The 17,054-nt window shown below is 37.9% G+C and overlaps 1 protein-coding gene across 3 annotated transcripts in view; it reads right to left on the bottom strand.

Annotated features, from left to right (window-relative positions):
* Positions 1-17,054, bottom strand: part of CNTN3 (contactin 3) — a 348,839-nt gene that overhangs the window by 227,495 nt on the left and 104,290 nt on the right. For all 3 annotated transcript variants that reach the window (XM_045493570.1, XM_045493569.1, XM_045493568.1), the window contains exon 3: positions 502-628. In XM_045493570.1, the coding sequence (XP_045349526.1) occupies positions 502-628 (127 nt within the window). The remainder of the gene's footprint in view (positions 1-501; positions 629-17,054) is intronic.

Genomic DNA, 17,054 nt, shown 5'->3' on the forward strand with positions numbered 1-17,054 from the left:
TGAGAATAATGAAAATAACTTTAGTAAGAATGTACTTTATTCCCCTATACTTAGTGAACCTTCACACACATGGTCGGTAAAATGGTAAAGAAAGAAGTACAAATAGCCAAAAAGTAACTTTTTAAAAAACTATGACTTCTAACTACCTTTGAAACATTTGATTTTATCCCCACCTTGGATATGTTCCCAACAAGTGCACGTAAACTAATGAGTTTATAAATTAAATTGCACTATAAATCAGTGAAAATGCATTGTTTATTTAAGATATTCTGCTACGTCTTTTTTAAAACAAGGAGTCTCATTGTAAAGTGAATAATGAATCAAATATATACAGTATGGGTCCAATGTTTATGTATCAGAACTGCTGAACACAGCATACAACTGCAGTTTCGTGTATTATTTCTTACGGATGCCATACATATATTGAAGCAAAAAAACCCCTAAAATCACAATGGCCACACTGTTATTTCTTAATTTGGATTTGCAAATTTCCCACTGTACCTGTAATGAGGTGAAGGGTTGCCTCTTGCTTCACAATTTAAAGTTATTTTTTTATCCTCTGAACCAACAGGGAAAATGCTGTTGCTGGGCTCTCTGATGAACACTGGACCTTGTAAGAGAAGCTCACCTGTAGGGGTGGGAGACATCCAAAAAGCAATCATAATAAGGAAAAGGTATTCTAGAACCGAAGAAGAAAAATAAGCAACCAGTATCTGCTCTTTAAAGCAAACGAAGAAAAAGCAGGGATTGCTTCCCTGGTCTACAATACGTGCTCTGCAGGTATTGCTTTGTCAACGAGGCTCAGTTACACCGTTAACAGCCTAATAACATGTATGACAGAATGAACATTAGTATGAAAACCACTGCTATATTAATAAAACCTTAAAAGCATAAATAAGCCTGTGCTAATTACTTAATCTTTTTAAATATATTTTTTAAAGTTTATTTACTTTTGAAAGAGAGAGTGTACACGCACACATGCACGAGCGGGGGTGGGGGGAGGAGGGTTGGGCAGAGAGCAAGGGAGACAGAGAATGGCAGGCAAGCCCTAAGCTGTCAGTGCAGAGCCTGACATGGGGCTTGATCCCACAAACTGTGAGATCGTGACCTGAGCTGAAATCAAGAGTTGGATGCTCAATCCACTGAGCCACCTAGACACCCCTCTAGTAATTACTTTTAATATTATAAACTCTACCTAACTTTTCACTGATGCATATTCTATTATAGGGGCTCTTTTTGTCATAAGGGTCTTTATAAAATGAAAGTTGTGTTCAAAATAAGTTGAATACTTGAGTATGATCTTTCTCATAAAATCTGCCATACATACAAATCAGAATGTTGACGATATTATTTTTCTGTTTTGACCTCCAATACTCAACATTTGGTGGTATTTCCATTTTATTACCAGCCAATTTAAAAGAAGGTTACAACCCTAAGCAAGTATCTTTTAAAAGGTTTTCTACTTTAGTTAAGGCAATTTGAGTACTTTCTGAGAATTTACACACACACACACAGACACACACAGACACACACACACACACACACACACACACACCTGTCTTTGTGCTATGAATTTAAAAAGGAACGAGATAACGCCATCAACAAATGCTTATGCTACTTTAGTTGTACAATCATCGCCAGTGCATTTCTGAAAACAAATGAATCCACAGGAAAAAGAAAAGAAAACTCTTCATTCTCCTATCTTGGAAAGCTCAGTAAAATTGGAAGAATTCCTGCTGAAGCAAAGAATGCATAAACCGAGAGACAAAGAGAGCCCATGAGTAGCCAGACAAAGAAAACAAGTTGGAAAAAATGTCCAGAAACTATGAACTTATATTTTGGCTACTTTGAGTAGGAATAGCATTCCTAAGAAATATTTACCATAATTATGAGGATAATAAAATAATACTGTAAATAATCATTGACATGATGAAAACAGCAGTAGCGAAAGCCAATGTGTGAATCCTATGTGGCCATTACATGTTCTTTAATCTTCACAGAGATAATGATTTCCAATGAACAGAAGAGGAGCACTGGGCCCAAAAGTGGCCAGGAGTGAGGGGCAAGTTCACACACTGCATTTCAGAATGTACACACTCTAGAACACCTGATTTCAGAATCCAGGCAGTGATGCCTGTTGCCTTCTGCTCCAAGAATGTAGCCTTGCCCTTCATCTGGCTATTGCCTTCAGCTTCTGGCAGGTAACCAATGTCATACATGATACAAACGCTTTTGTTTACGGTGGTGATGGCCACATTACATCTGAGAGTGGGGCCAGTCATACTGATAGTCTTGGATGGGGACTGGCGACATCACAAAGATCAACCGTGTAATTGTAGGTAGAAGATTTGATTCACAGGGTATGATCTAACTTGAGCAACTGAGCTCCACTGCATGTGCCTTCATCAGTCCTAACTATGTAATGAAGCCCCAGTAAAAACTCTGGACACTGAGGCTTGGCAAGGTTCCCTGGGTGGCAATAGTCCTTGTGTATTACCACACATCAATGTCAGGAGGTTTACTCATCCTGAGGACACCAAAAGCTTAGCATTTGGGGTCGTGCTAGACACTGTCTGATGTGTCTCTTCATTTGGCTGATTTTAGCGTGTATCCTTTCCCTAAAATAAGCCAGAATTATCAGTATAATAGCTTTCAGTGATGTCTGTCAATCCTAGCAAATTATCAAAGCCAGAACTTGCAGCTGGTGTTAGAAATGGAGGTAGTCTAGGGACTGTGCACTCAAACCTCAAAGTCTGCTAACTCTGAACACCTTTCCCCTGCAAAATCAACATGCCATTAACCCTTAATACTACCTACCACACCTTAAGAAAGCAGCTTGCTTGGGGTACTTGAGTGGCTTAGTTGGTTAGGCTTGGAGTTCAACTCAGGTCATGATCTCAAGGTTTGTGAGTTCGAGCCCCACATCAAGCTCTCTACTGTCAGCACAGAGCCCACTTCAGATTATCTGTCCTTTTCTGTTTCTGCCCCTCCCTCCTCACACTTCTCTCCCACTCTTAAAAATAAAATTAACATTAAAAAAAGGCAGCTTGCTATACTTTCTAGTCCCCAGTCTTTATTTACCTCTGAAGGGAAAATCACACAAGGTAAAAAATCTCACTTTTCTTTGTGGAAAAGGAGAACTTTCAGAAGAAATGGATTTTGAAATAGCTACTAATGCCCCTAATCCAAAAGATCCAATGTTGTCATTTTCTTAAAATTTTTCCCCCAAGTAAGTTTATTGCATAAAAATAAATAAATAAAAATAAAAATAAATAAGTAAATAAATAAATAAACAATCAGTTTCATTAATCAAATTTATGGTCTTGGAAAGCTGAAACTAATTCTAATGCCTATTTGTAAGTATTTACAAATGTGGATTTTTCATAAAGTGATTTACTTTGAGTGGCCACTTTATTTCACTTAGGATATGGGATTGCATTATTTTTCTGAAAAACTTTAACATATGTAGCACTTGACAACAATACTATAGTAACATAATGGTGTAGATTTAAAAATTCCAGGTAAATTGGGGAGAGAAGGTGACAGAAGGAAAATTAGCTCGAGATAAGAAAGGGATGATTTCCACGAAAAAGATAAAAAGAGGTGTTTTTAATAATTTCCTATAAGTGGCCACAATGAAAAACCAAATATGCAATCCAATCACCATCTAACATAAGTCATATCCCAAAATGGTGATCTAATTCTTCTCTAGAGACCCTTATTAATTTTAAATGAAGGTGTTAATAACTAGAAAACTTTTCATTCTGAGACCCTTTTGGGAAAATGATCACAATAGCTAATTTGCTAATATTTATGTGCCAGGCCCTGTACTAAGGAAAGTATACGCCTTGTCTCTCTTATTCCCAGGCTACCTTTGACCCCATCTCCTGTGCTATGAGGTCCAGCCATACCGGCACCCTGTGCCACCAATGTCTTGTCTCTGCCTCTGAGACAATGATGACTGCTGTCATATTGGGCTGAGCCACCACCTCCCTTGTTACTCTTGTGTCTGATTTCCTTTTGTCATTCAGAACTCTTCTCAGCTTACATGTGACTGTCCATCCACCCACCTCTCACTTCCACCTTTCACAGAGGTATCAAAGCACATCTTGCTGTATCTCACTATATGTGAACATCATACATGTTCGCATATGTGCTTGCTATTTGGGTCTAATCCTTTGCTCTATCCCCAACTCCTATAACATGGGAGATATTCCCTATCAATCTGTTGAATAAATAAGATGAATGAAGGAATTCTCACAATAACTCTCTATAAAGCAGATACTTTTTATTTTTTTTTTTAATTTTATTTGTTTTTGAGAGAGAGAGAGAGAGTATGTGTGGGCGTGTGTGTGTGTGTGTGTGTGTGTGTGTGTGTGTGTGTGTGTATGAACAGGGAGGGGCAGAGTGAGAGAGGGAGACACAGAATCTGAAGCAGGCTCCAGGCTCTGAGCTGTCAGCACCGAGCCCGCCATGGGGCTCGAACCCAAGAACCATGACCTGAGCTGAAGTTGGACACTTAACTGTCTGGGCCACTGAGGTGTCCCTAAGGCAGATGCTTTTTTATAGCTAGTGATTGACAAAGCTGAGATTTTAATTTCAGAGATTATGTTCTCACCTTATAGTTGTTTGGTCTCTCCAGCAGAAAATGAGGCACAGGGTGATTAGACAACCTAACCGTGGCAACACAGGTTTGTTTTGTTTTGTGAGAGACTGTGATCAGACCCTGGTGCTCATGTTCTGGGTGCGCTTCCGTTCCCAGTAAGCCACACAGTTCTAAATATGGTCAAAGACAAAAACAAACCATCAGCTTGCTTTTTCAACTTCAATATTTTCTGCTAACACTGGGGCTCCCAGCCTGTGAGGTGCACACCCACCATTTCTGAAATTTAAGGCTCCTAAAGGCTTTTTAGACCATTAGTAGGCATTTGAAAGCTTCCTAAAATGTAAGTACAAATTCATAATCAAACATGACAGGTCAGTCCATGTTTCATACTCTGAAAAGAGACAAAGGCCACTCAGTCTTGCTTCACCAGAATGAAACCGGTGATGAGAGCTGCTTGGGATATAATGTAGTCTCTTGGCAGCAATATAAACTTAAAAGGAATAGGTTCTGAAGTCTTTGCTCATCGAAAAGAAATTATCCCACATTTTCTTCAAAAATGAATTTTGATCCTCAAAAGGACAGAACCTTGACAATTCACATGGATATTCATAACCAGCAAAAAGAAGCTTGGCTGAGAACAGAAGGAAGCCTCCTGCCTGGCTAAATGGATTCGATGTAACATTTAGATTGATGCTAAACTTTGCTTTTTGTGACAGGAGCATTTTTTTTGATATGCTAGCATAGCTCCAAAGCTCCATGTTAAGTTTGCAGCCTAAAATAAAGGGCATATAACATTTCCGAACAGGACTAATCAGTCCAAAAGCCCAATCACGAGGTGTTATTTTTTTCCCCAAATACCCACAGGCTACTTGAAGTAATTACCTTTGAATGTAAGTACCAGCTTTATAAGTTCCTAAGGTAATGTCACCTAAAAGATCAAACTGCAGCCAATCAATTCTAATAGTCATACTCTACACAGTTTTTATGAAGACTGACATAGAGAAATAGACAAAGGATCCAGGCAGTTGGATTACTTTTACTAAAAGAAATGAAATTCCTAAAAGACCGCAATGTTATCTCTGAAATTGCTATAGAAAAAAGGAAAACATATCCTATTTTCCCTCACTTATTTATATCATATTTACATGATGCAAAAACAGAAAGATATTTAGAAATGAAGAGGGTCAATCCCAAAAGGGAGCTAGAATGAGGCCTACTATTTAAAGCAGAATTTAAGACAAGGAACTAGAAAGGAATAGTCCCAATGTACTTACAAGGCACCCAAACCAAACGGAATGAGCTCTAGCCTGGGTCAGAGAAAGTAAAAATTATAGGTCACCAATGAAATGAGATCTTGGTCCTACTATTCTACAGGAAAAAAACAAATAAAAGATGGAAACATTTTTTTTTTCAACGTTTATTTATTTTTTTTTTTATTTTTGGGACAGAGAGAGACAGAGCATGAACAGGGGAGGGGCAGAGAGAGAGGGAGACACAGAATCGGAAACAGGCTCCAGGCTCTGAGCCATCAGCCCAGAGCCCGACGCGGGGCTCGAACTCACGGACCGCGAGATCGTGACCTGGCTGAAGTCGGACGCTTAACCGACTGCGCCACCCAGGCGCCCCAAAGATGGAAACATTTTATAGCAGTGGGGCATTATCTTTTTTTTTTTTTTTTTTTTTTTTTGGCATTGGTGGCTTAAAGCTAGAAAATGCCAATCAAACAGAAATGACAAAAATAAAATTCCATTTATATTCCCAAGTCAAGGGAGGATACAGAATCCAATCTTAAGATAATTCATTTCTTTAACAAATATTTGAATGCCTAACCCATGCAGCATGTCAAAAACTAGCTGTGGCACAATGGTGGCTGTCTACTCAACATCTCTTACCTATTCTATTTCCTTGCCTTCAGAATCTGCCTTTCATCAGAGATACAGAAAGCACCAGATAAATTACGTACCCTGAACTCTTGGTAGTTCTTGACTGGAGAGCAGGGCAGACAAGGAAGATTGGGCTATGTATGAGACCAGTAACAGCCAAAGAGGGGTACATATGTTTGCAAGGTTGGCCACAACAAAGTACCACAACCTTGGTTGTTTAAACAACAGAAATTTACTGTCTCATAGTTCTGCAGGCTAGAAATTTCAAGTCAAGGCATGGGCAGGACTGGCTCCTTCTGAGGGCTATGAGGGACGATTCTGTTTCAAGCCTATAACCTGGGCTTATAGATGGCTGTCTTCTCCCTCTGTCCCTTCAGGTCATTTTCCCTTTATGGGTCCAAATTTTCCCTTTTTCGAAAGATACCAGTCATAACAGATTAGGGCCTACCTTAATAACCCCATCTTAACTAATCCCATCTGCAATGACCCTATGTCCAAATAAAGTCATGTTCTAGGGACATCGACACACAAATTTTGAGGGGGACATAATTCGACCTTATAACAAAAGATAAGGGACAATCTGCTAAAAACTTTTAGGAAAGAGTCTCTATCCTGATTTCGAGGAAAACAAAATGAAACAAAGAAACAAAAATGAAAGAAATGCTGACCTTGCTTCCTTTCCTTTTTGATGTGGAAATTGTGAGGAAGGATGTAATGCTGGGAATCCCTATGGCCATCTACACACCATGAGAGGAAGTATACATATACCACAGAAAAGCTAATCCAGAGCCCTCACATCGCTGAGTTCCTGAACCGAAATGAACTAAGTCCAAACATCGAATGTTAGAAAAACAAACCTCTAAAGGGTTTTTGTCATGTGCAGCTGAATGTACTATGACCGACATGCTAGAAAAAAAGGGAAACACCAATACAGTAGAGTTATGAAGAAAACGAAAAAGGAAAAGCTTACCAGGAATAACTAATTTATCCATTTCCCACATCTGGAAATGTTATCAAGCAATTAAATTACAAGAAAAAGGCTGGAGTATGGCAGACAGACACCTGGAGTATGAGAGCATAGGAGAGACGAATATAAAGCAATAAAATTATTTAATTTGCTAAATTAATGGTTTACTAAATTATTTTCACAATTTGTATTTCACATTTTGTCCATAAACAGAAATGAAGAAACTGCATGGGAAGCAGTGTTCAATATTAGAGAATTAAAAACTGAAAAGGACTGTTTAAGCTTTATAGGTGCTAGAAATAAATGTTCAATAAAAAAATTCTCTGTGGAGTGGCAGAACTATTTCAAAACATGACAAAACTTTAGCAAAAACCACATTTTTCTCTCATTGCAACTGGTCTAAAAAACCCAGAAGAATGTCCATACTCATTAACATATATGTACATTCTGGTCATGTTGAAGGTTAAGATATCTGGATTTCAGAATTTTCATATTCTAAAATATTTCACATCCATCACATACTTTGATGAAAGTTATGATCTATTTCACTGGATTAATATTCACTTTGTATTATAGTTGAGTAAAAAAAGAGAATGTGGGATTATTTGGAGGGTGCCTAACATTTTACTTTGATACTTTTAGGCCAGCGCCTATATTTGATATCTGTGTTTCTGATATTTGCCAATGAAGGAAAAGAACTGTCTACTTTTGAAATGGAAAGAGTATTCATGCTCCCAAGAAGCACAAATGACAAGAGGGCCCTCCCTAAATTGTCCGAACTGCTAAATGAAATAGTTAACCAATTTCCTGGCATACTAAATGTTTTCATAATGCTTTATGGCTTTGTTTCTTTAAATTTATGTTTTGTTTCTTTTTTTTCAATATATGAAGTTTATTGTCAAATTGATTTCCATACAATATGTTTTGTCTCTATATGAGTGTTACTTATAGTGCTTTAGAACCTTCCTGACATCCTTCCATAATCCTCAGCCCATAGTTATACTGTCCTCGCTAGATGGTTTAATGGCAACTCTACCTGACAAACAAAAAGTTCAGTGCTATTGTTAGATGCAGTGTACAATGTGCACAATACATCCAGGAGTGTACGATCCATGGCTCATTTGTCTGAAAAGAAAAACACTTATATCCCCACTTTCTATTATACCTATTTTCATGGACCATCTCTGACATATGCAAATTCACAAGGTTCTCGCCAATCACACTGAATTGAAGACTTCATTAATCAACTCCTTTAAAAACATTTTTTAGCATCCTTCCCTCAAAGGTTTTCATAGAGATTATTATATTTGTAGTTTCTATTTTTTACCAAAAAGATTGGGTCAAGGCTTTATGGGACTCAGGCATGATTCCCTTCATGTATTTGAGAATGTTCAAACTGAACTCCAGTTCAAGGCTGTTGTTTCTATGAAAAAAATAACTATACAATAAAGAATTTCTATCATAAATCAGTTGTAATGGAGAAGCTATTAAGAAGTAATACTAGCTGGTGATTGCTTTCTGTAGTATTTTTGCAGTGTAATCTCATTTATTAGACTAGAGCATAATCGTTTCTGGCCTATACCTCAGTAAGCAGAAGCTAGCTGAGTGTTTGCAAATGTTTGTGTATATCCTGCTTTTTTCTTTCTAGACCACAAAGGGATATTAAGCTGGGTTGTGCAGTAGTTATAGAGATGCAGGGAAACAGGACAGAGGAAGACCATTGCCAAAACTGTGTCTGGAACTATGGGGTTGAGGTGGGGAGAATCTCAGTGCTGCCTCCATCTGAATAATTAAATAATTTCTCAAATTTACTCATAATTTTTCATTTACCCACAACTAAATTTTATTTTTCATCATGATTTATTGTAGACACAGCATGTGTGTATACATACTCATACATATAACTGATAAAAAAAATCTCCTGAAAGAATAGTGATCTTTACTTCATTCTATATCATAACATGTTTTTCAATTCTATTTTATCCCATCTGCTTTAAAATATTTTCCTTTTTTTGTTAATGCCAGACATAAGCTTCCATATTAAGCTCATCACCTATCCCTGGGATTTTGATAACAATTTGATAATCCCTGGTCTAGAATCATGCCTCTCTTGCCATCAAGGTCCCAGATTATTTTTTTGGCGGGGGGAATTGTTATGATTGCAAGCTATTTAATTTCTTTCATTTAGGAATGAAACCAACTTTGCCAATGAAGGAAATGAACTGTCTACTTTCAAAATGGAAAGAGTATTTGTGGTCCCAAGATGTAAAAATGACAAGAGGGCCTTCCCTAAATCTTGTGAACTGCTAAATCCTCTGTAGTCTTGCAAAGGGGAGCAAAAACTATTATGCTTTGCTGGTAACCTTGGCAAATAACACGTATTTTACGTTATTTTGAAAAACACCGCTTCTTAGTTCTGTATAATATGGAGCAAAATCCCTCATTACATACACTTATTAAACACATGCACAGTCTCAAACATCAACATCTGAAGGTAAAACAGACACTGATTACCACGCTCTGTACTAGACACTTTGCATCTATGGAGTCACCGAATTCTAACTGAATATTAAATGTTCTGGGTAATGAAAAAAAAATCAAACTCATTTTTATGTTATGCTTTCCTTAATAACTGACACAAAATATAAATGATCCTCAGGGCTGCAGAGGATGAGTTAAAATGAACGCTCTCTATACATTTTTGGTGCCATGATCCTAGAGAAGCATTTGGCGATATGTATGAAGACACAGTTATGCAGGAAGTCTAAAGAAAATCACTCAATTCCTTCATTCATTTTTACTCAGTATCACCACTTAGTAACCTTTCTCCATTCAGAATTCTTAGCACGATTTTTGTGTACTTTATTCATCATGATATCCCTATCCTCCTATATATTGCCTTGACTTGTTTTTCACTTGCATTTCCCTCATCCCAGTTTTTAAACTTTGGAAGACACTGAATATATTCAACACACATTTCTACCTCCTAATCATGCCAATCATATTGTACTTGATAACTCGGTGTCAGAATAGAAACATGTGTGTGTTTATGCTTCTTTGCAAATTGTTTTAATTTACAAAATGTTAATGCTGATCAAATAAAAAAGGAATTTGGCATTCTCAAGATAATTCTAAGCAAACACCCTATCTCCTATGGGAATGTGTGTGTCCAACTGCAATAATTCACCATATAAAAATACAGATTCATGTATTAAGTGAATGACTGCATCTATGACTCTTAAAAAATATCCTCTCATCATTAGGTGGCTATTTCTGTTTGAGAAATTTGCAGGATGTTGGCCACCTACAATTCATCCACTCCCTCCTGAATACTGAAAATACTGATACTACACAAGAGAGCTTTAGCAAAACCACACATACAGAGCACTTCTAAAAGCAATACTCTACCAGTCATCTCTTATATAACTTCTGAGTGCTGAAGCAAAGCCCCATTTATGGATTTCAATGACTTATTTGAATGTAACAGCTGCCTAGGCTATGAAAATTAAAAAAAAAAAAGTTGAGCTTTTGATGGGCTGCTTCATTACTCAGATTTCTAAAGAAGTTGCTTAAAGGGGGCACCTGCGTGGCTCAGTCAGTTAAGCATCTGACTTCGGCTCAAGTCATGATCTCACAGTTCCTGAGTCTGAGACCCATGTAGATCTCTGTGGTGACAGCTCAGAGCCTGGAACCTGCCTTGGATTCTATGTCTCCCTGTCTCTCTCTCTCTCTCTGCCCCTCCCTCACCCTTGCTCTGTCTCCCTCAAAAATAAATAATAAACATTAAAAACATTAAAAAAAAGAACTTGTTTAAAGTTACTTTCAAGAGAAGCCAGCATTTGTACACATTTTACTTACCCATGAAATGACTCCCTTTGCAAAATATCCTCAGGTCCAGGATAAATCGTTTAAGCGAACCATGAATTTACTTCACATAACTGACACACAACTCTTACTTTCTTCTTTTTGTCTAAATCTCCTAAGGTTAGGATGCAATGCTCAGATTTGAATCTGTCACCTGTTGGCTGCCTGTGCATGCTGCACACTTCTGTATCTTCAACTCAGAACGGGAGGTTTACTTAGAAAACACACTTGCTTTTCAGAGAGGGCCTGAGCAAGATTGTCTTTCGAGGACTTTTCAAATTTGAGATTCGTTACTTATATGAAATGTATAGATGCGACTCATTACATATATTTGGGGATTTTGGTTTACAGACCTATACACAGGTGGTTCCTGGACCAAATCTACCCTGCAACATTATTAAACTCAGATCATAAAATGTTCAGGAACACACACACACACACACACACACACACACACACACACAAACACTTCCCTGAAATAGCCTCATTTAAAAGTCCAAAAGTATTAGGTATAATGTCAAATTTAACCTTAAGAAAAAAATCAGAGCTTCTTCCCATGGCAATCCCAAACTGCACTACCACACAAAGCAACATTCTGTCTTCCCAGAAGGCAGCCCCACGGGGAGTAAGACATATCAGGTTGTTAGTAAGGAATTCACCCATAATTGTTTACCAACTAAATTATCTTGAATTGATTTACACAATTCTTCTTCCTGGAATGCTTTGCCTCCTATCCTTCATGACAGAGAGTCTCTTTTGATACTCCAGTCAAAATTAATCCCACTTTATCAGAAATTCAATTTAGTGCATTGGATTATAACTCTCCCAAAGCATCTGTATAATTAGTATTTTGTGCACAGGTTGTCTCCTTTTTTTCTGAACCTGTGCCCTTTTTTATTCTCTAACAGCACATTGCTAAATACTTTGCACATGATAACATAAGTCCTTGATAAAAAAATAATCTTAAAAAAATGTATTTATGCTTTAGGACAGAGGTCGATAAACTATGCCCATAGGCCAAATTCGACTGCCATCTGTTTTTGTATGGCCCACAAATCAAAAGAGTAATATTTCATGACACATGAAAATTATATGAAATTCAAGTTTGTGTCCATCAATAAAGTTTTATTGGAAGACAGCCATGCTCACTCATTTATGTACTGTCTATGGCTGCTTTCACATTATAACAGCACAATAGTTATGACAGAGACCATATGGTACACAAAGCCCAAAATATTTACTACCTGAATATTGCACGAGAAAGTTTGCCAACACCTGCTTCAGGAAGGAATATGTTTAACTGGGGGGTGGGGCTGGGGGAGACAGTGACTTTGCATAGAGACAGACATGTTTTTTTTCCCCTTCAATACTACCATCTACCTTTTTCGGCAAAACATTTAAGCTTTCTGAGCCACTGAGTTATGGGAATGATATCAATATTATAGGGTTTTTGATGCAAAGATAAGCAATATTTTAAATGCAGCAGCAGTACAGTAAATGGAATTTGATATTATTGCCCATTTTTGCTTAGCCCTTGCATCAAACTTTTAATTAATCTGACTGAGGAACAATAATTTATGAGAACTTAGTCTAATAAATGGCTTCACTCATTAGAGTGTCCTATCTACAAGGCATGAAAAATGGAATGGAATTGTCCTTATCTCCATGGTAGTTTTGAACACTGCCCCCTGTGTTCACTTATCGGGTTTGAGCAAATAACTGCAAGTATTATGTCTAAGACAAAAGGTCCTTATTAATCTATGTGGGGTGGTAACTCCAAAGAATATGGAAAAAAAAGAAATTTTTATAACACCTACTACATCAGTTCTCACGGAGAGACAACTCTCTAACAGGTATTTACCCTCCTTTCTGTGTCCAAATAATTACCCGCCAAAGTAGTATCAATGGGAAACTTAACAAAATAACCAGCAAAAGGGCTTTCAAAAACCCCAGGAGGCAATAAAAAAGCATTAGTTCCTTTTATACTGTCATTAGCTGAATGTTTATTTTCTCTCTTCTCCCATAATAGGAATAATGTCCACAGCACCGAGTATTTTATATTTGCTTTGCTGTGTAATCAAGCAAAAAAAAAAAAAAAAAAAGGCATTTGTGGCATTGTGTATGCTACAGTAAATATCATTCCTTAACTGAAAGATGCATGGGTACTCAGAAACCCATGTAGTACATTGGTTAACAGCCTCTTCTTCATAATTATCCACATACATATATTCTGTATATGACCTCTTCGTGTATTTTTTATACATATGTCTGAGTTTATTTGTCATTCATATTTGTACACACACTCACAGCATGAGAATGAAAAGCTCTGTTTTCTATTCAAAAAGTCATGGAAGGTGGGGTGCCAAGGTGGCTCACTCAGTGAAGCATTCGACGTCAGCCCAGGTCGTGATCTCACAGTTTGCAGATTCGAGCCCCACATCGGGCTTTGTGCTGACCGCTCAGAGCATGGAGCCTGCTTCAGATTCTGTGTCTCCCTCTCTCTCTGTTCCTCCCCCTCTCATGCTCTGTCTCTCTCTGTCTCTCAAAAATCAATAAACGTTTAAAAAGTTTTTTAATTACAGAAGGTATTTTAAAAACCTATAAAACAACACTTGTTAATGAAAACCTTATATGGAAATGAAAAATCCAGGAGTTCTGCTTCAAAACCTTAAGGCTGATATGAAAACACATGCAGATTGCTATCTGCCTTGAAAACTCCCTGGGGGGCATATACAGACTGCCCTCTCTGCTGCACAAGTTCTAAGAACAAGAGGGCATAGGAAATGCTGCCATGAATAACCCGCAACAGGGAAATACTACCCCCAGTATTCACATATTCTTTGAATATTACTTGAAACTTAGTAGGGCTGCATGTCAACGGGCAATGCCAAACAATGTCAGAAGGGCAGCCCGTGACCCCAGACTAGCCTGGGTTCCTTAAGTCCAGCCAAGGGCAACCTTGATCACCCTTCTTGCTTGTAGGACTGAAAGAGCAAATAATGTTCACATGCTTGTAAGAAACCATGAATACGTCACAAGAGCCAATGTAAACAGCGGTGTTCACGTTTCACTCTCTCAGACCAGCAGATCCTATAATGCTGTCCAGGTAAAAAACTGAATCAAGTAACAGGTTCAGAGAATATGGATTCATGAGTCACCACACCGTCACACACCACTGCAACTGGTCCTTGAGGTTTCTTTCCTAACCACCTCCACAAACAGATGATGAGCCTTCGATCACTATGCAGTAAGTCCAGGAAAAGAGCAGTTTCTTCTGTGCAAGAGACTCCCAAGGTCACACATCCCGAGCTGGGGCTCAGGCCTACCTGAATGAATAGAGAGCATGCTCCTTTCCTTTTTTTTTTTCAACTGTCCTTTTAGTTAAAAGGAACAAATTGCCTCCTGTTTAAGTGACAGGTGGGAATATTAGTTTTGTCTCCAGCAGTCCCCAAAATAAGAAAAGTAAGCCCAGATAATACAAAGAGAAAGTAGTAAGTCAAATACCAACAGAAGAGCTTAATTCCTCAGCTGCCAAACAGAAGGTGGAAGAGGAAGCATTTTGGTAAATCTAATGGCCTGCTGGCAGTACGGGGAGTTTTTGTCTTTTTTTTTTTTTTTTTTCCAACATTAAGTTTGTTGTTTTTCTTCTTTTTAATCAATAAATATCCACAACGTAGCATGACCAAGATGTACACTGTTTTACACTCAGTAGGTATTTTTCAAAACAGACTGTTGTGTAAACATTTCACTATTGCTAGTTTTTTTTTTTTATATTTATTTTTGAGAGAGGGAGACAGAGAGCATGAGTGGGGGAATGGCAAAGAGAGAGGAAGAGAATAGATCAGAAGCAGGCTTATGCTGACAACAGAGGGCCTGATGTCGGGCTTGAGCTCAAAAACTGAGAGATCATGACCGGAGTTGAATTCAGACACTCAGCCAGCTGAGCCACCCAGGTGCCCCTCGTCATTGCTAGTGTCTTAATCTTAACCATGTAACATGAATTTTATGAGTAGTAGTATCGGAAGGACATACAGTTTCACAATTGAATTTGTAGTGCAATGGCAGTTATTATTGGTTCTATTTGTTGCATCAGTGATTTGATTAACGATAAAAAATTAATATAAAGGTTGCTCAATCATTTTCATTTATATGGTTGTGTACAGATGGACAAATGAATTCTAACATCTCATCCATTTCTGTAAGTCATGTGCCTCATTGTGTTTACTGACACTGCTTAAAGAAATTAATGTGGTGTTCCTTGTGGGCATTGGGAGTTGACCTTATGGAAAAAGAAAAAAATACCGGCAATCAGTGGACAATTCGCAAAATGGGCCAAGCCTCTTCTTGCCATGGTGGCTGGCAAATAAAAACTCCAAAATCTGTTCAATTATGTGATACTGCTTTAAAACTATGAAAGTCATATCACAAAACATAAAATAACTATCTCCTCCCAAAGTTCCTTCAAATTATATGCACAGATATACGTTAAGATGCATACATAATTTGATTGTTCCTTACTGCATATTGTTCTCATCAAGTACTTTGAAATTTACAGTATCTCTATCTAAAATAGCATCCGATGTTGCATATCTAATCATGGAGTTCTGTCATCTGACATTGTCTGAACTGAAAGTGTCAGCTGATGTTCAAAGGAAGCAACATGCAGAAGTGAACATAAATTTTATCTGCAGACCTCATTCATGAGGGATAAAAAAAAGCACATGACAAGCTAGGGCTCACTGACAAAACAAGAACAAAGAGCCTGCTATTTCTCAAACTAAAATATTCTGCAGTTTTTTAGTTAGGGTTTTGCTTTGAAAGCAATACGGATGCAAACTGGTCCCTGTGAATGGACATTTTTTGTCCAAGTTTTGAATTTACACAAGTAGGGACAGGGTTGGGGTGTGGGTAAGGCTTGGAAAGAATGTATGGTCAATGGAAGGTTGCCCTGGAAAGTGAGGGAAGGGATCCTCAAGGAATATCCTTGCAGGCTTTTTCACTGCTGGAGTGTCTCAAAGACATAGCATGCAAAAAGAAAAGTTTTAAAACTTGGAGGAAACAAAAGATAGAAAATGTAGGGGAACTGGACACTACATAGTTGATGTGAGAATTACAGAAAAACATGTTAAAAAAAAAAACCAAAACCTTGCACAGTGCCTGCCAATAAGGACAGCCAAGTAGCTGTGGTCCATATTTTTATGCAAGCTCAAAGACACGGACTGGCAACTGGTAATAGTGAGGAAATAGTCTATTTCCACACTGATGAGTATTTCCATCTAATCAAACTCACATAATGATTAGCAAGATGGTACAGATATAGTATAAAGGAAATGCACATCAGCGTAAGGACCCAATCTCCCAAACACTCAGCAGTAGGTAAGATGAATCAGCAAGTTACTTGAAGCAATAAACATTAGTACGTGTTCACAATTCATTCCAGGAAAACAATGTACAGTTTTGTTTTGTTTTGTTTACGTGTTTATTTTCAGAGACAGCGTGCATGCACGTGAGAGTGGGGGAAGGGCAGAGAGAGATGGAGACAATCTCAACGTGGGGTTGAAACCTACAGAGACAGACGTGTAACTGACTGAACCACCCAGGCACCCCAGCAATGCACAGTTTTTAAGAAGGAAAGACAAAAGAAATAAATACAGAAGCCAGGACTACAACTTACCAATTATCAATCCCATTGAATAACAAATGGGATTCTGATCCCCTAAACCAGTTGGCACAC

The sequence above is a fragment of the Leopardus geoffroyi genome, chromosome A2 (genome assembly GCF_018350155.1).
Source record: "Leopardus geoffroyi isolate Oge1 chromosome A2, O.geoffroyi_Oge1_pat1.0, whole genome shotgun sequence".
NCBI lineage: Eukaryota > Metazoa > Chordata > Mammalia > Carnivora > Felidae > Leopardus > Leopardus geoffroyi.